The sequence below is a fragment of the Coturnix japonica genome, chromosome 2 (assembly GCF_054131305.1).
Source record: "Coturnix japonica strain WE chromosome 2, WE-NBRP24, whole genome shotgun sequence".
NCBI lineage: Eukaryota > Metazoa > Chordata > Aves > Galliformes > Phasianidae > Coturnix > Coturnix japonica.
Genome location: NC_140664.1, coordinates 122,250,108 through 122,274,704, shown reverse-complemented (window position 1 = coordinate 122,274,704; position 24,597 = coordinate 122,250,108). Strand labels below are relative to the sequence as shown.

Genomic DNA, 24,597 nt, shown 5'->3' with positions numbered 1-24,597 from the left:
GTACAAGGACCTAGGCACAAGGGAAATGACTGATAATCCACTGGCGGAACAAAATAATGGGAAGATATAGTGAGCTAATTACGATTTACCTTTTGTTTGCTTGAGGCTGCAAGAAGAACAAGAAACTATCTAATCTAACTAATTCCCAGGAGAGCTACAAAGAATATGACAAACTTTGTACACAGACAAACAAGCAAAAGTGAACGATATAACAGTTAAGTTTCTAAGCCCAGACTTCCTATATCTGTAACTTGTAACAAGACATAAAAGACACACTTCTCTTAAGCATGGATGAGTACTTTGAGATGAAATAACCCACAAACCCTCAACTAATTCTTAAACCAAGTGCTTTTAAAATCTAGAGATGATGAAAGTATAGAGTCAGCTGGTAGAGCCTGGGTGAAATTCATTTGCTCCTAAATGTCTTATGGTGCTTCAGTTATCTTATTTTCTCATAATCACTTTGACAGGTACTTCATCATCTCAGTGGTGAAAGACAGTCAAGTTTGGTTCCTCTGCAATTCCTCTCATATTGAACAGACACAAATTATTCTACCATCTCTTCTAATACCTTACTTTCTGCCTTTCTTCTGTTCTTTGCTTTCTTACATGCTCTAATTATACTCTATCGAGCAATCCTGTGGCCTCTGCTGGGAGTTTTACTTGAGTATGAGGAAATTATTGTTAGTATTGACATTTGGAGGAAATTGCCTTTACAGTGTCAGTGGATTTAGTCTTCTCTGAGCTGACTTGTTATCACAACTCAAGTTTTCTTGCTGATTCTGGGTTGTTACAAAGTGTTTTTACATATTTTAAATATTTTTGTTTTGAGAAACTTCACTCAAAAATATCCCCAAATTATATTCACAGCTCCTCCGTAAGTTGAATGAATGCCTAACAAGAATTTAAGAAGCACTCATGCTTAAAACAGTTGTTAAAATTGAATGATTATGAGGTAAGGATTTGTGCAAGACGGACGGTTCACAAATCTCTACAACAACCCCCCTCAGATCTTCCCCAGTCTGGCAGTAAAAGTATATTTACACAGAATGCAGCATTCTTACAAAAGCCTCGCATGAAAAAACCCAGGTGAGAAGTTATAATCCATCATTACTGGCTTACAACCTTCACTTTAAGAGGCGTTTAAAAAGACCCTCATATGCGAAGACATTCATATCCTTTTTCTAATCACCCATTTTAAAATAAATTTAATGACTTACTGCTATATGTCACTCTACTGACATCTTAAAATCTAGGATCTAAAACAGTTTACCAGTGGACATACAGATCCTATAAAATTATTTTTAAACACTTTCATTATAAACACACCAAAAAATAGAATTTAAAAATGCAGAGGCTCATCACTAGTAAAGAAGGCTATTTATAAAAACAGACAAAAATCCCAACAAGCCTATTTGAACGTTGACAAGTTGGATCTTTTCAAAATTCCTGTGAGAGTTTTCACCTCCTTTGCTTTCCATCCCTAAATATTATCCCATAAAGCTCTGAAGATAATTTGAAACTATTACATAAAAGTTCAAAATTGAATGTTAATTTGATTTGCATTATTATACACTTCTATATATAGAATCCCAGTTTAACAATCACATAAGGCAGATAGGTACAATATTCTCCTCTTGTATGGCTACAAGAAACAAAACTCTTGAGAACATTTCCTTCCACTATTAATTTCTGTGGGGAAAACCGATTCATCAAATGTAGAATTCCAACAGATCTACTTGTGATTACAGTCACACAAGCTTTTTTAGTAATAAACAAACATAGCTTGCAGATAGCAGGTATATATCTCATATGTAATAAGGAAGAGTATGCCATATAAAATGGACAAAATATATTGAGGGGAAAGAAAATGCTGTAAACAGAATAAGTTATTTTATCATGGACCTGTATTTTTTAATAAGCTAAACTCAGTGCACATAGAATCAACCATAGAATCATAGAATTGCTCTGGTTGGAAAAGGCCTTAAAGATCATTGAATCCAACCACAGCTTAACCATACTACCCTAACATCCATCTGCTAAACTATGTCCCTGAGAACATCTCCTAACAGCTTTTAGCTTAACTGTAAGTCTCAAAATAATTAGATTTTTACAAGGGTAATACAGTATTATCTGGGAGTATATTCATGCTAGTCACCCCTAATCTAAATGTTGCTCATGAAAATAACAGTGCTGTCATATACACATTTGATACAATTTCATTTTCTAATTAATAATATGAAAATAACCATATTCACTGTACAACTCTGTTTTTGATAGCAAGCCCTTTCTGTGCAGTGAGGCAAACATCCAATCATCTAACTAAAGGCAGCTTCATAACAGCATTTTTAAGAAAAATAGCATCCAAACATTCTGGTTTATTGGATCTGACTTACTGGAAAACTCTGTATGATATAGTCATTTGCAAATGCTGAATGTGATTGACTAGTGTATTGATATAGTTAATGGTCCCAAAATAATATGAGCCTCACAAATAATTAACTGACGCTTTTGTTGGAAATTTAGCAAGTCAGGTCCAAATCTCTCCTCCATTCCAAAATATTAGCGTAGTCTGAACAAAACATTTTGTAAACAGTGCAAAAACTTAGTTATTTTAGGCACTGGATATCCATGATTAAGTGACATAATAATAAGAGCTAAAAATCTAGGTACTTTTTAACATTCAAGTACTTGGCTTTTTACCTTCATTAGAATGCTCCTCCTGTGTAATTGTAAAAGGTTAAGTTCTATTTTTATTAAATTAAACAAACAAGATCTATGGCCCTTATCTAGGCCATCCTACTTTGTCCTGTACTTCCTCTACTTCTCTGCTGTTGAAGTAAATGCTGTATTTGTTGCCACAGTGTGCACAAGAAACCAGATTGGAGTAACTACATAATAATAAGTTTTTTTGGTTTTTTGGTTTTTTTGTTTTTTTTTTTTTTCTTTTGTCCTGACAGAGGTAGAACACTTAGATTTGTGTTTGCTAGGTTCTATAGCAGCCTCTTTATAGCCTGCCTGGTCTCAGGCAAAAACATGCCATCAGCAGTTCTTCAGTGTTCTTCCTTTCCACAGTCTACTTCCCATTTTCACCTATGACATAACTACTCTTCTCTGATCAACTATTTCAGACCCATTCTCACTGGGAAGAAGGAAATCCTCACTGTCTTTCTCCATCCAGCCCTCTTTTCCTTGCCCAGATTCCCTAGACAGCTCCTTTTACTCACAGATCTCTCCTGAGGTCTCAGTCTTCTACCCCTTACTAAACAGGGAAGTATCTCTATTCTGTTCCACACTTCTCATTCCCATTCACTGCTTGTTTTACCCTCTCTTTCCAACCTGTTTATCTTTCACTGTTTCGTTCTCTCCTGGTATTGTTTTACTGGCTAACCTTCTTCTTCCCTCCCTGGCTTCATCTAAAACCCTGGTTATTTTTCTCCCATATCAGCTCAAGCAATGGAGCAGTCTATGCAGTTCTAGACTCAGGTCCCTTCTGTTTACAAGCTGGAAACCTTTTGAATTCTTTAACTTCAGCCTATCCTTCCAAGCTTGTTGTTAATCCCAGCCTCACCTTTAAAAGTTACTCATCTGTCCAGCTGAAACAAAGGAATAGCAAACATAGAAGACAGGTGTCTTTGACATGGAAGGGTTTGACTCTACAACCAAAAAGTTTTATGCTTTGGCAAGATTAGAACCTATCAATGTAATGAAAAATTCTTATAATACTTTAGTAAATTGCTGTTGGTGGTTCTTAGAAACCCAAAAGCATTTATTAAGAAACAATACATGCATCATTCTCTTCATTTTCCTTCTCAATGAAATTTAACACTTCATACATAGAGAGTGAGATTATGGACAGTTTATAAACAACTTTAAGGCTGATTTGAGTATGCTTATGCTCAACTGGATAGTATATTGTAGATATAATTATGATTGAATATAATTTAATGTGATTAAATTTCATGTATGAACACAAACACAAAACAATATTTATAAATATATATCTCACAATGTATATTATATTATTTCACATACACTTTATATACACACATAGATACTTAGCTACAATATGGTACTTAGATATAGTTCAAAATCCAATAATCCACATTATAAGTAAACAGAAAAATAAGTAAATTAAAAGAGAGCAAGAAGGAATATATAGGATGATTTGATAAAGTTCAGAGAGAATACCAAGAACACTTTCATGTTATTATATTACTTTGAAACTTTATATTTCCTACACCATGAAATTCTTAGGTTGCCAAAGTGAGAATCTGAACTTCACCAAAAGCATAGGATGGAGACCTTAGAAATTATACTGAACATTCATCTTCCAGAGGATCAGCACACAACATGACAGGTATGTTAGGTCATTGCTGTAAATCTGCAATTTGAAAAAGACAGCCACTTTTCTCTTCTGCCTTAATGTGCGGAAGTCATGTATAATAGCTTTATAGCCACAGTAAATTCTTAAGCTGTAGAAGTAAAGTTGTGAACTAATAGTCAGGAGCAGCAGCACTTGAAAAAGAGAACATTTCATACCTTATATTTTATGATGTTTTTACTTTTCTCTACTAGGTAGAATAAAACTAAAGGACTTTTTTTTAGTCTGGGACATGTATTTTGGAACAATGAAGCTAGGAATCTGGAATAAATGTCTAAATTTTACCATCATAATAATAAAAAAATAGAATCACATAATTGTTTATTAAAATTTGCATGTCAGTTCAGAACATTTAATTGTACGAATGCCTTTAGTTTGGTTTCTACATTCAGCAGGTATCATTTTTTTCTGCATGGAGGAATTCAATTCCACGCCTGTGCTTCAAACTCCCTTCTGTGTCAGACAATTTGTCACCCTGTCTCTTTGCTGCCACCTGTCACACAGCAACAAAATGTGATGGGATACTGCTGGGGTGGTTCCATATCTATTACCATACTACCAACATCTGCCTCTGATATCATGGGACAACATAATAAAACAGAAGCACCCCTCATATGTAGCAGAGATTGGTTCACAATAAAAAATACAGAACAAGAAAATGCTTGCATTACACAACTAGTAATGAGATTGTGAACTACGCATTAGAAAACAACACAAATTTCAATGAATGGGGAAGAGGAAGGTTAAAAAAAATAGCCAAAGGTGACTGACTTTATTTAGTAGATTTCTGAAAGATAGTAGCATGAAGTTTTCATCTTTAAGTTACTGTGTTTAGATAATCAAATAGCTACTATGCCTTTGTGATTGATGCATAGAGAGTATATAGTCGATATAATCTACTTTTAATCAGACTTTGTATACATATACATATATATATATATATATATGTCAAGGAAGCCTTAAAAACTCAACACTGAATTTTTTCAACTTGCCTTTAAATTTTTCAACAAAGATGATACTCAGGTTTCTGTTGGGTATAACTTGACAGCATTACCATTGACTACAGCAGTTAGATCCATGTCGTTTAGAATGTAACATTAGTAGTGGAAATCTCAAAAAGCAACAGTCTGACAGGTCTTTGCTATGTTTGCACCTCAAGATTAGAGATGATGAGCGCACAGACAGTTTTGATAGAAGCTTGCTTTGGGTTGTGTATTTGACATCGATGATGTGAGCACTCTCTTGCCTTAAAGATAGTGCTCATCATTAGAAGATGAAAGATCCTTTTTTGCTGTCCATATATCAAAGTGTAAATGTGGGCAGGTTCTACTTAGTAAATGATACCTGGACACTCCCATTATAGATTACTGTACAGAGCTACTTGAAACTACTTAAAGCACAAACTGTGTAACTTCAGGTGAAGGGTTTTGTTATACACAGTTAATTAATGCAGATGGACTTTTCCCTCAGATTATGTCCTACTTTGTTACAGGTATCTTGAAGATGTCAGCTGGATCCCAATTATATATAGCAAACACAAAAAAGAGATGCATTGAAAACTGCAAAACTTGCCTTTGTTTTCTGATTTGATAGCTGATGGCGATATATTCACAACTTCACATTCCTTTGTTATACTTATGTTATCTATAGCAACAGTAGCATTCTCTGCTAGAGTGGTAGCTTGGAAAATTATCTGTAGAGATAAAGGAAGTAAGCAAGCCCATTAGCAGCGACATGATAAAAAGACACCTATATATTTCTTTATAATTTACTCTCTCTGCAGGACATGAATACCACTTTCAGCCAACTCATATTATCAGCCTGCAACAACTATGACTGAGATTTGATCAGTCAGAAACTTATTCCTCAATTCTCGAAGCCACTACCACATTTACTTACTGAAAGTTTTGTAACCCAGACAACCTTGCCTTAGTCTCAAGTGATAGTAGCCATCAATGCTTGAATGAACTATCCTCTCCTGGAACTGTTAAAAGATATAAAACTTTTAAAATGACCTATTCAGGACAAAAAAAACCACGGCAGTTTATAACTGAATTTAACTGAGTTCTATTCCAGGCCTGCTTTAGTGAATGTGTTGTGTGATGAGCATAAGATATGTAAAGTATAACTTAACTACAAAAATTAACATTTCTGATTTTCTTTGAGCTAATAAATTCATTAACGATTCTTCTCATTTCTACTTTTCTGCTTATAAATGAAAATAAGAATATAATATATCATAAAAAAAAGAAAAAAATATGTCTTAAATGTGGTACTGTGAATGTGAGGATTATAAGAATGCATTTATAAATGCAAAAAAATATTCAGAAGATTACAAATGGAACTAGAGTTCATTTACATTCAAGGTCCTGCACTTCTACCGTTAGCCAACAGCCTTCACTGATTATAAGTTTTTAAAGTTGCTTTTTTAAAAAAACACTTCACTAGTCATAAACTGAAATCTGAGGTAATGAAATAATGATTTTACATTTCAATACCTATACCTATTTATAGAGCCAAATTCCTTTTTTTTCATGAGCACTGAAGGATAGAAATTCTCTTTTTACCTTCTATTATGGAAGTAATTTAATTTTAAAGGCCAAATTGGAATTACCATTTGATGTAATTTTGACTTACCTGAAAAGGTAAGTCCCCAGCTGCACTTTCAACTGGTATACTTGCTTTTGTCCACTCCATCTCAGGCAATCCTGAAATACTGCACATTTTTTCCAAATTTCCAGTCAAGGCAGTCCTCCTAAAAACTGAAAGCTGGGAGTCCTGAGACAGCCAATACCAAAATCTTACCTGTTGAAATAGTTTGTAATGAAACACTTTAAAACTGGTATCATCAATCTATAATAAATTCAACATCAACTCATAGGAGCACTGCTCCGAAATGAATGTCTCCCATTTTATTATACGGGCTCACAGTGTCAGAGATGGATGTTGGTGATTTGTCAGGTTGAACTTTCCCACCAATATTCCATTACATTTTGGTGTCATGTGGCAGATGACAGCAGAATGGCACCTGACATGGAAGTACATGTGAAGCAAAGGTTTTGAACTGAATTCCTGTATGCAGAGAATATGGTACCCACTGACTTTCATTGATTACTGATAAATGTTTATGGAGACCAAAAAGTGAATGTGAGCACAGTGCAGGTGTGAGTGGCGCATTTTGGCAACAGTGACATGAAAAACAAGCCACGTTCCAGATGTTCATGCACAGCTATCACACTGTGAAGAGCATCTTGATCAGTTCATCTGCATGAAAGAGTGGATTATGACCAGAAAACTGTACAGAGATGAATATCAGTTTCAGTGTTCGAAACGCTGGTGGCAACACTGGAATATTGCAGCCTGTGCCAGCTGGATCCTATGAATGCTCACACTGGAACAAACACTATTTATCAGGATGTACTGAACCAATACAAAGCTGAAGGTGACAGTCTCCTAAATCACTGATTTATTGAGATAAGGTGTCACTCGGACAAGCCATCAACTCTAATTACTACATTTTGATGCTGACTAAGCTGAAAGCTCAGGTTTCCAGAGTCACACCAGAGAAGACAACCTTTCTCTAGCAACAAGAAAACAGCCCCCATACCGGTTGGTTTGAAGATCATGAAGCACATTAGCAGTCTTAGATGGAATGTCCTACCACACTCACAATGTAGTCCAGATTTGGCACCTTCTGACTTCCATCTGTTTGGGCTAATGAAAAATATACTGTAGTGGTAACATTTACCTAGCAGCTATGCTGTCAAAGCAGCTGTGAAACAGTGGGTCACCTCCACTGGGGCTGATCTTTATGAACACTGCATACAGGCTCCTGTTCATCACGGAAAAAAATGCACAAATAATGGTGTTAGCCATGTTGAAAAATAGTGTTTGGTAACTGAGAAGTTGCTATGTCAAATAGCGGTATTTTGCTCTTTGTATCTGTTTTAGGTTCCACTGAAATAAATAGGAAGCATTACTTTTGGAGCAAAACACATATATGCACTGTAGCACAAAACAACAGGACTGTACACTACTGTGGCACAAAAGAAAGAGCTTTAATATGCGTCTTTAACTTGCATCTATCAAGGGTATATACCAATTGATATGATCTCAATTTCTCTTCAGTTTAGTAAGGACTTAAAGTTTTTGAAGATTATTTTGCTCAGCAAATGTCAAAAATGGAATAGCTTAATGATTATGTTAATCTCTGAACTCTTAGTCAAGATTCTTATATGCAGGGAGCCTCTCAATCCACTGTTTCCACAGTCAACATCAATGACAATTATTTGAAGTCCATCATCTATTGAGCAGTAACATACCAATAAACTGAAAGTGGATTGACTGCTACATAGGAAAAATTAAAAAAAACAATTCCTGCAGCAATTAAGCCTGAAAAAAAAATAAAAATACTGCTTGTCCAACAGCAAAGATCATAACACAAAGAGAAGCCCATTACACTATGCTTGCCCTGAAGTACAGAATAAAACAGATTTAATTATTTAATCTGAACCAGACAAAAATTAAGCAGAGAACTGCAGTGAAAATATAAGATTTTTAAGAACTACTTTTTTAATGTGAGCTCCTCCAGTTTCTTCAAGTAGTGAAAGACCAAATCTTTCTTACATTTGCAGACTTTACTTCTCTGCAAAAGCCTTGATAGTACTTGGAATGTTGTGAAGGTAAAAAAGGAGTTGCTGAACAGTTCTCTGCCCATCTTCATATGATCTTACACAGAGCACCTTGGACTGTCACATTACCGAGAGTAAATATTTTTTTTCTTTTTCAAACCTCCTGTTTGTATCAAAAATTAATGAGTTAAGAAATGCAGACCATGTTAGGCTAATGGCCAAATGTAACCTGTCTTTTGCCTCAAAACAAGCACAGATGAATGTGTTAGTTTTCAGTTATACACAAGAAAAAATTACGGACTTTTATTTGAGCAGGACAGTTGACACAATGTAATGATTTTCAAAGACCTTTTGGGACTAATAACTGGCAAAACAGTGTACTCTGTGCGCGTGTAACTACTGATGAATTGAATACAAACTTCATATCATTGATTAAGTTATTGAGAAAATAAACTTGAGCAAACACCTTCCCACCCCTTCCCATGGGGAATATTAGCATTTAAAATGTCTTCTTCATGGTTTTAATTTCCTTTGTTTTCCTTTCAGGTTACACAAAGCCTGGCTTAGATTCTTTGGTGAGAATACAGATGGAGCATGAGGTTTGGTATGTCAGTAGCAGTTTCCTTTTGATACATCTTATACCTTCTCTGCTCATTGCTTCTGTCCCTGCCTAAGCTCAGGGCCTTGATGGGCCAGTGGTGTCCACACACAGGTCACCCAATGCCAAGGGCCTCTTCCTTTCAGAGTTGTCTCTAACCCTGTATAGGTCACCCCACAGATGCAGCAAGAGCTGTAATTCTAGGCATGGAACAGCCTAGAGGCTGCTCCTTTTTCTTAAGAAGGTCTGATCATAAGGATTGCTCAAAATAACTCACTTTCAGAAGACCAAATCCAGGCAGAGTATGGATATAAACATAAATTTATGCATGTATTGTGATTCTTTGAAAATTTTCTAAGGGATGTAGTAGTTTAAGGGTAGACAGACTCTAAGAATTTTATTATTTTTTTTTCTAATTAACATATTAACACCTATGCTGAAGCTTGCAGGTCATCTGTGTGCCTATCAAGTCAAAGGGTAGGACTGGTGAGTTTGAGAACCCTACATACAGATAACTGGCTAATAATCTGAATGTCATCATGCCTGTGGATGCATTACTTTTCACTTCAGGCACCAAACTTAATCCATCAAAAGGGCAAGTACCTGAAATATCCCATTTTTGAATGTACTAAAGGATAGTTTCTTCTGATTTGTTTTATATACTACAAGGTAGTTTAGCAGTTACTGATGGAAATAATGTTTTTTGCAACACCTTTTTTTATTTTTTTATTTTTCTTTCTTTCTTTCTTTTTTTTTTTTAAATAATTTTTTGGGTTTCATGGTCTGATACTATTTCCTTCTCCCCTCACCCCTCCAGCATGGGAATTATATATTGTAAAGGATAATCTCATGATTTCTCAACAAATTTAAATAATTCATAGTGATATTTTGCCCCTACAAGACAAGGCAAGATAAGGGAAAAGAAAAACTCTGCCACAGTTATTCAAACACTTTGAAATGAGTTGTTTGAACAAGCAGACCCTAAATAATGTAAATACAAAGAGTACGTTTATCAAATATGTTTTAAAAAAATCTTCTGAGTTTTTCTTATGGAAGAAATAAAATCATTACTAATAAAAACTACCCTTGCTTGCTATGCTACGTCTACACACTCCTTTTTAGAATTACTTCTCTGACCATTAAAGTAACTTAAGCAGAGAGCTGGGACTAGAAACTTGCTTTTACAATTCTAAAACCTTAAGCTAAATGAAGATGTTTCTTAGCTGACAACTACAGAAAGACCCTGCTACAAGAAGCTGCGCAAAGAATTTACTTCTAAGCTTCAATTAGCCAGTGAGGCATAATGTAATCCTTCAACTCCATTTTTTTTATTATTATTATTTTTTAATTTAACCATTGGAGCCAAAGAATTGTAAAGCTATTAATAAACATAGATCTCTTTATGTAGATCCCTTTATCCTCTCAGTGGGACACCCAACATAGGACAACATCTCACATCTAAATACAGAGAGCATAGCACATCAATACACATCCTAATGAGCAACTGTTACTCCTTGCTGTCTCCCAGAAATAAAAGCTTACAGGGAAAATGTGGCAGAAAGCCAAGCTTCCAGTTTTTAGAAACACCCTTTTTTCAAACATGTATAGCAGGACGAGAACTTTCACTGTTGCAGAATCTTGGATCTTTAAGTATGTGCAATATGCACGTACTCCAAATTAAAAATACCCTTAATTTCTGACTAGGCTGAAGAAGTGCATGTGCATTCCTACTGAATTTATGTTTATTTGGAATACATACCAAACACTGCAAGAGGTCTTAACTGGAGCTACTCATTGACTTACAAACTAGTTCTGACCAGGTAACCTTAATGGATTCTAAGATGAATTTATCTGAACTTGAAAAGTACTTATCTACCCACTATCGAAGTCTACAAAAGAGATGTGAAACTGCCTGGATGAATGCACTGTATGCACAAAGGATGTTGGTACTCCAAGTCTAGTGGGATAGGCCTCTGATGGGATTCTGAGAGGCCTTCAGTGTTCCCTGCAGCAGCATTGTGCTCAATTTCATTCTGCATCTATTTTATTTGTGATTCTTTACAACAATATGATGATATGTGAAGATTAAGGAGGAGCAGTGTGATAGCTATTCTTAAGCTGTTTACAATGCTTCCACTCAGCTGCAAGATGCAACTATTTAACTGAGATCTGGTAGCTCACTGACGTGCATAGTCTAAGTCAGCTACAGCATCAAATAAAACAGATTTATTTAAGCCAACACTTGTTTCAAATCACTCAGCCTACAAAGCCTTCGTGCTGCTAGAATAAAATTCAGCTATTTGATGGGCCTTCTCTTAAAATCTTTTCTGATTAAAAAAAAAATAAAAAAATTCTAAATGAAACTACAGTTTCTATTTGACATTGATTTTGAAAAATTAGCAACCAGTCTGTATTTTATTATATTTCTTTAAAGGCTCTTTTTTAACCACAAACACAAGAAGGTGAGTTTGAAAAGCTTTCAGTATTTTTTTTTTTTTCTTTTCTCCTCACTGACCTTTTATATCAGGAGACATCACAGAGTAGCAGAATAAATACAAAACTATGTAATCACACATTTTAACACAAATCCAGTGTGTCATATGGTTTGAAAGATAATGAAAATCTAAAAAAGACTTTGAAAAAAAACCTAAACATAAAACCATTCAGCATCTATTCACTTCATTCGGTGGGCAAAAAGAATAAATAAAAATGCAAGTAAAAGTTTTTTTGTTGTTGTTATAAGTGCATTTATATATTTATTTCCTCAATTTTAAATTTAAAATAATTTTTTGAGTATGGCAACATTAAAATCAGAAAACGTGGTTTTCCTTTTTTACTCTCAGGCTTGCTCTTTTTTTTTCTTCCTTAACAACACACTCTGATCCCCATTTTTCCATTTAGCTTTCTATTTTCTCAGGTCAAGTGCCATCCTCACTAATTCTTTTTGCATTTCCCTCAAGAACTATAAGATATTTGACAAACAACAACAAAAAAACAACAAAACTCAACTACAAGTTAAATGATTAATGACTGTACAGTTCAGCTTAATAAGCACCCTCTTAAATTAATTAAACTTAGTATATCTCTGAAGCACGATAGCCAGTTCTCTCCAATCACTCTAGCACATTTAATCCATATAGAAAATTCAAACCACATATCTCCTGTAAAGGAAAGATGGACATGGGAATATTTCCAGCTAACAGAACTAACAGATAACAGCATGAGGATTCTTTGCCAGCTTTTGCTCGAAAGGCAGGCTTGATTTGACTGCATGCTGATATAGCCCTAGTAATGTTGTTCAGCTATGTTATTCACTGCATAAAAAAACCTCTAAAGAATATCCTGAGCCAACTCATAGAAGCTTTAGAAAGAATAATAATCAGATACAAGTCCCTTGCTGCTCCTAAAAAAAATTAGTCTGTTTCTCATTCTTCTGTAATTCAAATGGAGCTAGTTTTTCTGTGGCAATGCTAACAGCAAGAAAAACAGCATTTCAACACATCAGGTGATGGATAGCTTGAAAAGTTGGGAGCAGGTTATCCAAAAGTTACCTGACAGCAGGAATAACCAGGGGACAGCTTGACAAGGAAGGGACTCCCCAGATCAGACATGGCTGTCTCTTTGTGCATCTGAGATGATCCACTAAAGTAGATGAATGTTTCTGTAAACAAAATTCAAAGAAATACAAGAAATATGTCATGCTCCAATGGCAAATAATTGCCTCAGAGAGGTAACTATGTGCACTGTGAGGCGCACATGAAAATTACTCATAAGTTTAAATAAATGGAACAGCATTTTCTTCAGCTCTACACCTATGAATAAAAAGAAGAGAGTTGTACCAGCCTGTGACAACCAATACCTGTATAAACAACAACAAAAAAATGCTGAATATTCCTGTGATCCTGTCTCTTTTCTCAGCAGTAGAGTCCAAAGGTGTGGAAAGAGGGTGAAGAAAAGCTTGGTATTCCCACAGTCATTGCTAAAAATCATAGAATCTCAGAATTGATCAGGTTGGAAAAGACCTTCATGATCACCAGGTCCAACATCAGTCTAACCATAGTATCCTAACTCTAACACCACTAATAATGTCCCCAGACACCACATCCAGGCAGTTTTTAAACACATTTAGAAATGGTGACTCAACCACCTCCCTGGGGAGCCTATTCCAGTGCTTAACAAGCCTTTCTGTAAAGTTTTTCCAACCTAAACCTCCCCTTGCACAACTTGAGGCCATTTCCCATCATCCTGTCACCAGTGAGAAGAGACCAACTCTACTTTCTCTGCAATCACCTTTCAGATATTGGAAGAGAGCAATAAGGTCGACCCTCAGCTGCATTAACCCCAGACTAAAAAGGCCCAGATCCCTTAGATCCCTCATGGGGCATGTTCTCCAAGCACTTCACAAGCCTTGTTGCCCTTCTTTGGACCTGTTCCAGCACGTCGATGTCTTTTCTGTATTGAGGTGCCCAAAACTGAACACAGTACTCGATCTGAGGCCTCACCAGTGCCAAGTACAGGGCACTGCTTCCCTAGTCCTGCTCACCACACCATTCCTGATACAAGCCAGGATGCCGTTGGCTTTCTTGGCTACCTGGGCACACTGCTGGCTCATATTCAGCCAGTTGTCCATCAGTACACTGAGATTCCTTTTCCATCAGGCAGCTTTCCAGCCACACCTCCCCAGACCTATAGGGTTGCCTGGGGTTGTTCTGATGGTTGAAACTCATACAGTTTTCCCTGTCCCATCGATCCAGTCTATACAGGTCCCTCTGTACTGCCTTACTACCCTCCAGCTGATCAACACTCCCTCCCAACTTGCTGTCATTCATGAACTTACTAAGGATGCATTCAATTCCTTCATTAAGACCGCTGATAAAAATGAAAAATAGGAGTGGTTCCAGTACTGAGTCTTGGGGGACACCACTCATGACTGGCTGCCAACTGGATTTAACTCCAAGACTATCTTGTCATGGTGTCTGGAAACACTTGAAATTTAGGAAATAAAGCTCTGCAAAGAGGCGTTCACTTGCAGTTTCCATGACTTTACTGTGCAGACAAAATGAAGGCATCTTCGTCTGCCCTCTTCAGGCAAAACACTTCAGACCCCTGTTCTCCAAATGTTACAAGTGCATGCATTACCTTGTTCACAACAATTCCCGCAGGCCTTATCACAGTCTGAGGAGAGCAAAGGGACTGCTGGAGAAGAGCACCGTGGAGACTGAACTATGCAGACCACAGCTTAACCTTAAAGGACACACTTTAATTTGATTTAATAATGTTAAAAACTGAACTTAGAATAAAATTTAATTTCCTTTAGGATACAGTACTCACTCACATCACAACCCAAACAGTTTTAAGCACATTAACAATGTTGGAGACCATGGGAGCCAATGGAATAAGCTGTATTTTCTCATGGGGTCTACAGACTTGACATTGTTGTCTGTACTAGTGGGGATGAAAGCTTAATTAAAGATCTAATCTGAACCCTGGCAAACAAACTGCCTTTGGATTTGAACTACAGCAGATGTGCTTCAAACAAAGGTAGGAAAGGATAAACATCTTCAAGGGGCCCTAAAGCAGCATATTTTGAATGCCATCAGTGCTGCCTACACTGAATACTGAGACTATTTCACGAAAGTCTATGCAAAACAGCACTAAAGGCTGTCTTGTTTGTACATTGATATTACACACATATTGCCCTACATCTTTGAAAATCAGCTATTGTACTGCCTCAGTCACACTCCATAGCCATTTATTTCCCATGGATACATAATGAAGCAGAGGGTTAAGTCCAGCCCCATGTGAATAATCACTGATCTTTAGCAAGACTGGCACAAAGAGGTAACCATTCCAGCTCCCTGTACAAGCAGGCATGCTGCACTCCACAGCATGAGGGAAACTCCCCTCATTGCAATGCAAACGCACATCAAAGGATCCTCTCTTAATTTGCAGCTGAGGCTCTACAGTACTCTCCTTAATATATTCATTAATCAAAATTTCATGCTGCCCTCCCCAGGAGAGAATAAAGATGAACACTCTGTGATGTCACAGATAACTATTTAAACCTGAAAGGTTATGATTTAACACTGACAAAAACTTGCTCAAATTCTGAAAGCTTTATTACAGAGTTGTGATGTGGCTAAAGCAAGCACAGTAATAGATGGTTACAAGACCACAACAGAATGACCTTTGCACTGACTTACACAGGGAATGCATCATTATTGGGTTTGAGAGATACTGTGTGGTAACCTCAAGATCTGTCTGGGATACAGGCTTCAACATACAGCCTGTAACTCTGTATAAAGACAAAAACCTACTAGGAAATGATTCAGGTATCAAAGCAGCTTAAGAGCCATAGCTCATATGGGCTAACATGCTTGTTATGCGGTATAGAAGTTTCTTCAGGTCACTTTCATTACACATACATTCACCAGTGCCTAGAATAACCCATGTGGGAAATCTGCAGTCATATCAATGCTCTTCTGGAGCCGTGAACACTGGGAAGCTGAGAAACAGCAACATTTGGAGAGAACACCCTAATGAAGTATTTGAACTTCTATGAGTGTGGCAATAAAATAGAATATCCAATTGCTACTCAGAAAGCAAATATCTGTTGCACTTCACCACTCAGGAACCAATAGTATATGAACATGCAGTCAGACTTATTAGATAACATGCATGCACGTAATCACAGACCAATAGAGTTTACCCTTTACCTTTGAATGTTTAAGGTAGAATAATTCAAGTTTCACTTTCCTTTAATATGAAGGTGTGAGAGAAGTGTGTAGGTCTGAATGTAATACAATATATACCATTGTAAAAATTAATTTAAAGGGATAGATTCTGTAGCAGTTCAATTTCCATTGGAAGCACCATAATAGTTACATTTTAATGCAAGCAAAGTCACAGAATATTTGCAATTGTTATTTGATAATAATAAGCATATTTGGCAGCTTTAAACAGTTCATTGATAACACTTCAATTTCTGAAAAAACAAACAAACAAAAACAAAACCAACAAATAAACTAACTCTCTGTTGGAATCTACTTTTCCAGCTGAGTGCATTTTACAGAAACTAAGGACTAGAAGAAGAAATATGGGTTTATTCTGTAGGATAAAATAAAAAATAAAAATCAATTAATTTACCCTTGCTCTATAAAAAAAAAAACTACAGTGGTTTGGTGGTTTTTTTTTTCCAAATAATATTTTTTTGAAAACACCCTTGTGAATTTTGGAATCAAAAGTGATCATCAAACGTGTGAACAAAGTTAGCTATGTCTATTCAAAAGGCGTGATCTCAAAAAACTGAATGTTGCATTCAGTCTCCATTTTCTATGTATCATACATTTCAAATTCAGTTTCATCAGATAGGCATCATTAAGAATGTTTCAGATATATGTGTATATAATCTCTCACCGTGTCCAGATTTAGTTGTTTGATCTCTGTCAGGGAGTCTGCTGTCAAAGGAAGCCCCTTCTTTCATTATGTTCCACTTAGTATCAGTCGTGTTCAGCGTCTTCCAACCACAGAAGTCAGTGTCAAAATTACATATACTGTAATTAGCTGCTGTACAAAGAACAAGATATAATTAAGTTGAATTGGATGCAACATTTAAATGACAGATCTACAGTATTTTGTACTCATATGTAGAAGGAGTTTTAATCAAGAAATCACTGTTATGTTTCACTGAAATGTAGATTTTTTAGCTGGAGAAAAAAAGGCGTAGAATACAGGCAATAAATCAGGGAGGTCCCTCCATTCTTAAACTCAGAACTGCAAAAGCAATTACCTATAAAAGAATAAACTATATCTTAGTAAGTGTGAGATCTATGCATAGGCTGCTGTCAGTTATGGATTTATGATTATATTTTTTCAAAAATGAATTTTACTGTAAATTTCATTATGAGTGCATGGTGGAAAAAAAAAAATCAAATATACTTGGTAGAAATTAAAAATAGAAGAGTTAAACTACAAACAGGTGTTTTAAGGCTAAAAGGAAGGTGATTTTCTTTCATAAACACATGGAGGATGTCCCTCCCCACAATCACTTTGCATCTATACAAACTTTGAAGAGTTGTCAATTTCTAGAAAGACTACTGTTTCAAAGAGAAAAAAGGAAGTGCTCCCAAAACGTCTTGCCAAGCACAATTCTAGGATACCTAATTATTCATTTGCTTGCAGTGCTTACTAAGTATGTATCTTACAAATTTAAAAATATGTTATAGTAAGCAAACTGCTTCCAATACTTCATATTAGCAATGGTATGTAGTGCAAAACTTTGTTACATTGGATGACAAATAAAGAAAAGGCATAAGCATGAGAGGATTCTGACATCAGCATAAAAGTGCTCTTTTTAATCTTTCAAATGATCTAAGAACTCTTTCTCACTTTCTATATTTATATTAACTAGGAATTGATCATTCATCTTTCACTATAATATAAGAGAGCTAGAAGTGATCTCAATTTAATACTAGAAAAATTGATTTCATATTTTTTTTCACTCATTAAACTCATTGATTTCAAATACTGTTACATAGCACAAAATTACACAAAACTGCTTCCCACGAGAATTCTGATTTTTCAAGCTTTCAATCATACTTATATAATAGGCATAAATTACCAAGTACTGTAAAACATAGAAGTGTATATATGTTCTTAAAATAAACTATATTTTCACGTTCATTTATGTCAAGTTAACTTGAGCAAAAAGAAATATTGTTTTTCCTTCCCTATTACAGTGAAATAAAGAAAATCCTCAAAGTGAAGAACCCTTCACATTGCTAAGAAATAGCTGTCTGCCTTTGTTTTTATTCAGTATGGAGTCCTGACAGCTCTGCATCCTGAGAGCACTTCATCAAAGAAAACTACTGAAGATATGTTCAAGGATAGTGCTAGAATCTAAAAGAATAGAGGCTAAAACATGCCCTATTGTACCAGATGGGAATTTGTATTGGATTTAATGTGAATAGATATAGTTCACTCAAAATATCACAGAGGACAATTTCAAGATGATGTGGAAAATGTACACAATGGGAGGAAATGAACAAAAGAAAAATACAGGACAGTTTTTGCTTTAGGTCTCTTTTGTTTAAGAGTGCAGAAAGTGCCAGAAAGTCAAATTTTCTAAGCTGATCAAACTGCTGAAGAAACAAGTTTCACCTTTAGAGTTCTCTTCTCTGAAAAGGGGTGTACAAATAAAGTATTCAAGAAAATATTAGATGTTAAAATAGACAACCTTAAAAAGAGTCACTTTTATTTTAAAGGCTTTTTGACTTCTTTCTTCTCAGTTATTAAATCAAAGAATCAAACATCTGCTATAGTCACTCATATTTTAGAAAAATCACTTTTTTCCCATGTTTGATTTTTAAGCGGATGACCATACTTTTGTGCACTAATCAAACAAGATGATAGAGGTTTAATCTGAAAGTGCTTAAACACAAAGTGAAGCATATAATCTCAATATTTCAGGTTAAACTGAGAAACAAACTTATTTTCTTTAATTTAAAACAGAAACTGCAGAGTGCTAGGCACAGTTATGGAAGAGGACTGCGCAGTTCCTGGGCCAACAGCTTAATTCCAAATGTGCCACAGAGGACAGCACTGACTCCCTAATCTTTACTTTCTTCTGTGCACTCATCAGTTTTTTTTTTTTCCCAAGTATGATGAAAGCAATATTACCTGGTGAATCCCACTGTCTTCTTTCTTGCACACTATAAGACTGACTATACCCAGGCTACTGTTTTTCAATTATGCAGTGCCAAAGCTCACTGCCCAAGCCACAAGGGTTTAAAATTAAAAAGCATAATAGACTGTGGGCATAGAATAGCATAAACCTTCCTATTTAAAATGGTATTTCAACATTCACACATATAACTTGTTTCACAGATAGTTACTGCATGGCTATTGAAGTGTTTGAAAGGAACAAAAGGTTAAAACTGAAATAGAGAGAACTAAGTCAAAAATCGTTTCTGAACCTTCTCAGTGAATTTGAAAATAAAACATTAACAGTGTCCTCCATCTTGCTACTTTGAGTGACCCACAACATTTTAATCTGCAGCTCCCAACAATAATCTATATCATTACTAATTTCTGAAGTATGTATACAGTTTTCATCTGCAACACAGGCTGTTGCAGTCCATAGAAATAGGTTGTTATGTGCTTGTCATGAACAAAACTGTACTTAGCACAATGATAATTTTAAAAGCTGAAGTATCTAGGAATACTTTTAAATGTGGGTCTAAATCATTTCACATAAACATTTTCCATAAATTTCTGTTCTTTTCTTTTGACTGCATAGTGAAAACTACATCTAAGCAACATTCCCTTCTATTGAAAATATGGTTTAGATAAATCTCATGAAATATAGCTCATATCATCCAATGTATTTTCTCCCCAAAACTCTGACATCCTAGGTTAGATAAATGTTTTAAATGAGGTTCTGTGGCAGATTTCAGTTCCTCTCAAATTGAAGAATTATGGATTGTAAACACTGAAGGCAAGGGATACATTTAGACAAAAGTGTGCAAAATTCTGTGGTCCTAATCACTTTTCTAAACCCAAAACATATTGCTGGGATCTGACAAAGAAATAGAAAGTAGAAAAAAACAAAAAACAAACAATACACTATGAACATAGTCATAAATTTGTATAACAGGAAATATACTAGGAGAAAATGAACACATATAAGTAATAGAGGTTAGTTTCCTTATTTTCTCTTGTCATTCCCTGGATAGGACCTATTTAGGTTCTACTTCTCTCTTCAGCACTGTATCCTTCAGAAATTCACTTACAGCAAGCTGCTGGATCCTCATCACTGTTGTCAGAGCAGTCTGGGTGAAAGACACAGGACGATCCATGCTCAGTAGATTTCCCATTAGTGCACGTGAATTCTTCTAAGGAGTTGAAAGCTGATAGCTCTGAGCATGTGGTGTCCAAAAACTGGATGTTATTTAAACAGATGAAGCCTGTCTTGCTCTGGAATGTTCCCTTAAGTTTCAGCTGCATATTGTTAAAGTTAAAATATTTGCATTAACAGACAGGGAGAAACTTTTTTTCTCTTTACTGTGAAACAGTAATGTCTTATTTGCAAAAATCAATGGATGCCTCCCATTAAAGAAAGAAGCCAAATTTCCAACTGTCTTGCTGGTCCAACCAGTTTATTACAAATCCTAATCAATCAGGAAGCTGGGGAAGAGGAGGCCAGCAGCTATTACAAATTAGGGTGATGGGGAAGGGAAAACGGGATTGAGGAAAGAAACAAGAATTGTGTAAAGCAGGGACAGTCACCACCAAGATCCAGCAGCATCCCATTGCATGTGGTTACAATGGTCTGAGGCCAATACAGAAAAGAAAGATTTCTCCAGCTTTGACCAGGACTTGCCTGGACTTGTCCATCTGTGTTCCCCTGCAAGCTTTGAGACAGAGGTGCAAAAAGAATCATTTCTGACACCAACCAGAAGTTGAAATGCTGCAATGATTACTTCGGGTTGATTTTTTCTGAAAGTATTCAGTTAAAATGATTCGACAGATTCTAATGGGGAAGTGAAGCAAAATCCTGTTTTAAAGAAAAACCCCAAGTGTTCCAACCATTAAGCTAAAAAGCTGCCATGCCTCTGGGCTTCAGAAGAATGATTTGACATTTAACATCCTAAAGAACTTGTCATCTGAAGTCTCTTCAGAACCTCATTTTTCTGGTTTCCCAAGACAGAAAAACTACGTTACACTCACAAGAGATTAAAAATGGTTTAGAGACCTACTCAGACACTGACTGACATAGCATAGCTCATAGTTGGTCTATTGATATCCGAAAGCTGTACCCACATACATAGTGGGACTGGCTTTTGCCTGCTGGCAGCCCTTGAACACTTTCAGGCTGGGAGACAGCAAATTTGCTTGACTCAAAACAACAGTAGGGATCACATTGACTTTTTACTTGCATGGGCTATGCCAATCCTTAAGTCTATGTTATTATTTTACCACTATTGACATAAGGATTCAGGGATTATTTCTCTCTCCAACAGACTTCTCTTGCACTTTTACACATGCTGATAAAAAGCAGTGTAATTCTTAGGAGAATATCTTTTGCTGTCAGCCATGATGTGTGCCAGTACTGGGTTTCAAAGATTTTCTTACTTATACCAATCAAGTTCCCAGCATGTGGGTTTTGACAGGTGGGGACATGGTTAGAATAAAAGCTTCATAAGTAGTCATACACAGGAGGCAGAATGCAGAAGGTGAGACAAGGGGTAAGGATTTCATACACAACAGAGGTAAACTAGAATAAACACACTTTGAGAAGTAATCAGATAACTTTCTCTAACTTTCCATGCCCTCAGAATTAGCTTGAAGTCTGAAGAAGCATCTTCCATTAAATCAATATCCAAAATTACAAAAGCTTCTATCACTATCAGTTCTCTAGTAGTTCAAGTGGAAAAAAGAAAAGGACAATGCTGAAAATGTTACATAGTTACACAATTACAGTAACTCTATTTCCCTAAGCACGTGTGATCACAATGTTTCTTTATTACAGAAAAGTTTTGGCTGCATAAAACCTCTTCAGAATTTTGTTTATTTTTGGATGCTAGAGATAATCTCGTACATAACTGGTTCTTTATATGTACTTTTCCTTATAGGAAAAGGAGATGCAGGTGACAACAAGAATTTGTAATACAGCACCTTGCTAAAATGCATTCATTAGATACACGTAAAAATGTCAAGTGTTCACAGTAGGTTTGGTCTTTGTCTTTTCAGAGATCACCTTTACAGCAGATTGTTGAAACAGTTAATTATAAAAGTTATTATGTTATTATGAAAAATAATAATAATAATGTTGATATAAAATTACTTCAAATAGAAGCCTTTAATTGCGTTCTCTAAATTAAAGGGGAAAAATCAAGGAGAAGATACTCTCTCACAATTATTCATTCATGCCATTCCACTGAAATCACACAATCATTCCCATCATCCCACTAAATTGCATTTGTATTTAAACAAGCTGATAATAACTAAGATGGATTCAACTGCTCTGCTAAAGTATGCTGAGATACATATGCATTTTCTTGTATGTTACTAAGGCCAGTAGTTTCATGCTGTACTCTGTTTTTGTTGATCTGTGATCAGAGCTATACTCAACTGAACTAATGAAGAACAGAGCCCTTCAGGATACATATAAACATAACAAATTCCTGCATATCCTAGACAACAAGGTAAAGAATTTTCAAAATAAGGCACTTGCCTTTTTCACTCATACCTTTATTTTTTCTAGCCCTGTTGGTATCTGCATGCACGCTTTGGCCCATTCTTTGTTAGTAGTAGTGTTGGTTTCCCACAAGACATGCTCCTCCTGTGGAATGTAGAATACAATGTTATGAAGTTAAATTTCATCAATTTCATCAATTCCTTGGATAAGGAGAGTTATCTTTTTTCTGCCTTGCAATATACATGTACTTTTTCTCTTTTCCTACCAAGGCTTCCACTATTTTGACATGTTAACAAAGTTGAAAGACCAAATCTCCACTGAATAAGTGTTCAAAAATTAGTTTTGGAAAACTGCAAGACAGGGTTAAGTCAATGCCCTAATTTCAAACATAAAATGATATACGAGAAAAAAATTGGACAAGCCACATGACATACAAGCCACATAAAAGTCAGTTGTGAGATTTCGCATTAGGATATTTTTCAGCTAGTTCACTTTTTATGTACTCTTAGATACTTATGTAGAGACTTTCAACATCAAGGACATTTCAATCTGTGCAAATCATGCTTCTTTTTGCTAAATAATTCAGCTTCCAGAAAAAAATCTGCAACATCCATATAAGGATGCTGCACTAGAAACCATACTTCATGACAGATTAAAAGTATAGTCTGGTTTTAAATGTGGTTTAAATATTTTCTTTTAAGAACATATAAGTGACAATATCTGGGTACGTATATATCCCTACACACATACATAAGAGTAAATGCAGAGGGTTTCTACAAGGTACACTTGTGTTTGAAAGAAGCTTGTGTTTGTCTTCTAAGTAAAATTTTGTTCACATGTGATTAATCACTTAGGTACCCATTCTCACAGCTGCCTTTCTTCCCAGTTTATTTGAATAAAGATAGCTTGTGGAAGTAAACTATTGACTTTTCTGCTTGCATCAGCAAATCATTTCAGGGGTAGCAACTTTCCGAGTTATTGTAACCTGTATCAGACATTACATTACTCCCTGATTTTATACAATTCCAGTAACCCAACAGCATGCAATATTTCCCATCTTCACAGTGTTTCTCTGTAGTGTTTCTTTCATTACTTCAGTACAAATGGGTTAGACTCTCTAGTACATTCCTTGCTTCTCTTCCTGTCTTCTAGAAGGTTCAGTCTATCAGTTTTATTGTACTTTCTCCTGAGATTTATTTTGGTGTTACAGGGAAGTTGCTCAAAATACCTTCTGTCTATTCCCCTTAATATGATATAACACTGTCTGCAAAAAAAAAAATAAATAAATTTGTATGACTAAAATGAACAAGAATTATAAGATTTGTTTCTTTTTACAATTTATTTTTCCTAAAATAATGCTACTCAGATTTGAGGAATGAAAAAGATTATCATGACTTTTTCTTATCAACTCATTTTCTAAACTACAGCATTTTTTATTTTTGACATCTCTCTACAGATATGTTCACATACTGCTGTGCAATTGCACTCATCATTTTGTCCCAACTTTTTTCATCTCAGAGTAATTCAGAGCAAATTCTTATTTGTTCCTTCAAAATGATTAATGTACTGTCTTTACTTCACAGTCTTTTACTTCTGCAGAGAAGTGTATTGGCATGGGTTTTGCCAGGATTGCTGAACACCTGCTGAAAATTTAATGTGTTAGAGTAAAAACATGCCTGCACATATAAACATAAGTTGAGATTTATTTTCTTTTACTTTTAATATATATCCATCTATTTTGTGAGCCATGAAAGACATAAAGATTAAGAAGTTAAAAGACAGATAT

General features: G+C 35.6%; 1 protein-coding gene across 4 annotated transcripts in view; it reads right to left on the bottom strand.

Moving 5' to 3' along the window:
* The window catches only part of MALRD1 (MAM and LDL receptor class A domain containing 1), a 196,561-nt gene that overhangs the window by 153,505 nt on the left and 18,459 nt on the right, over positions 1-24,597 (bottom strand). For 3 of the 4 annotated variants that reach the window (XM_015853499.3, XM_085538687.1, XM_085538688.1), the window contains exons 8-13: positions 22,863-22,955; positions 20,404-20,611; positions 17,030-17,179; positions 13,165-13,274; positions 7,022-7,189; positions 5,957-6,077 (exon numbers count right to left, since the gene is read on the bottom strand). In XM_015853499.3, coding sequence (XP_015708985.2) covers positions 5,957-6,077; positions 7,022-7,189; positions 13,165-13,274; positions 17,030-17,179; positions 20,404-20,611; positions 22,863-22,955 — 850 coding nt within the window. The remainder of the gene's footprint in view (positions 1-5,956; positions 6,078-7,021; positions 7,190-13,164; positions 13,275-17,029; positions 17,180-20,403; positions 20,612-22,862; positions 22,956-24,597) is intronic. The other variant, XM_015853500.3, reaches the window with a different exon arrangement.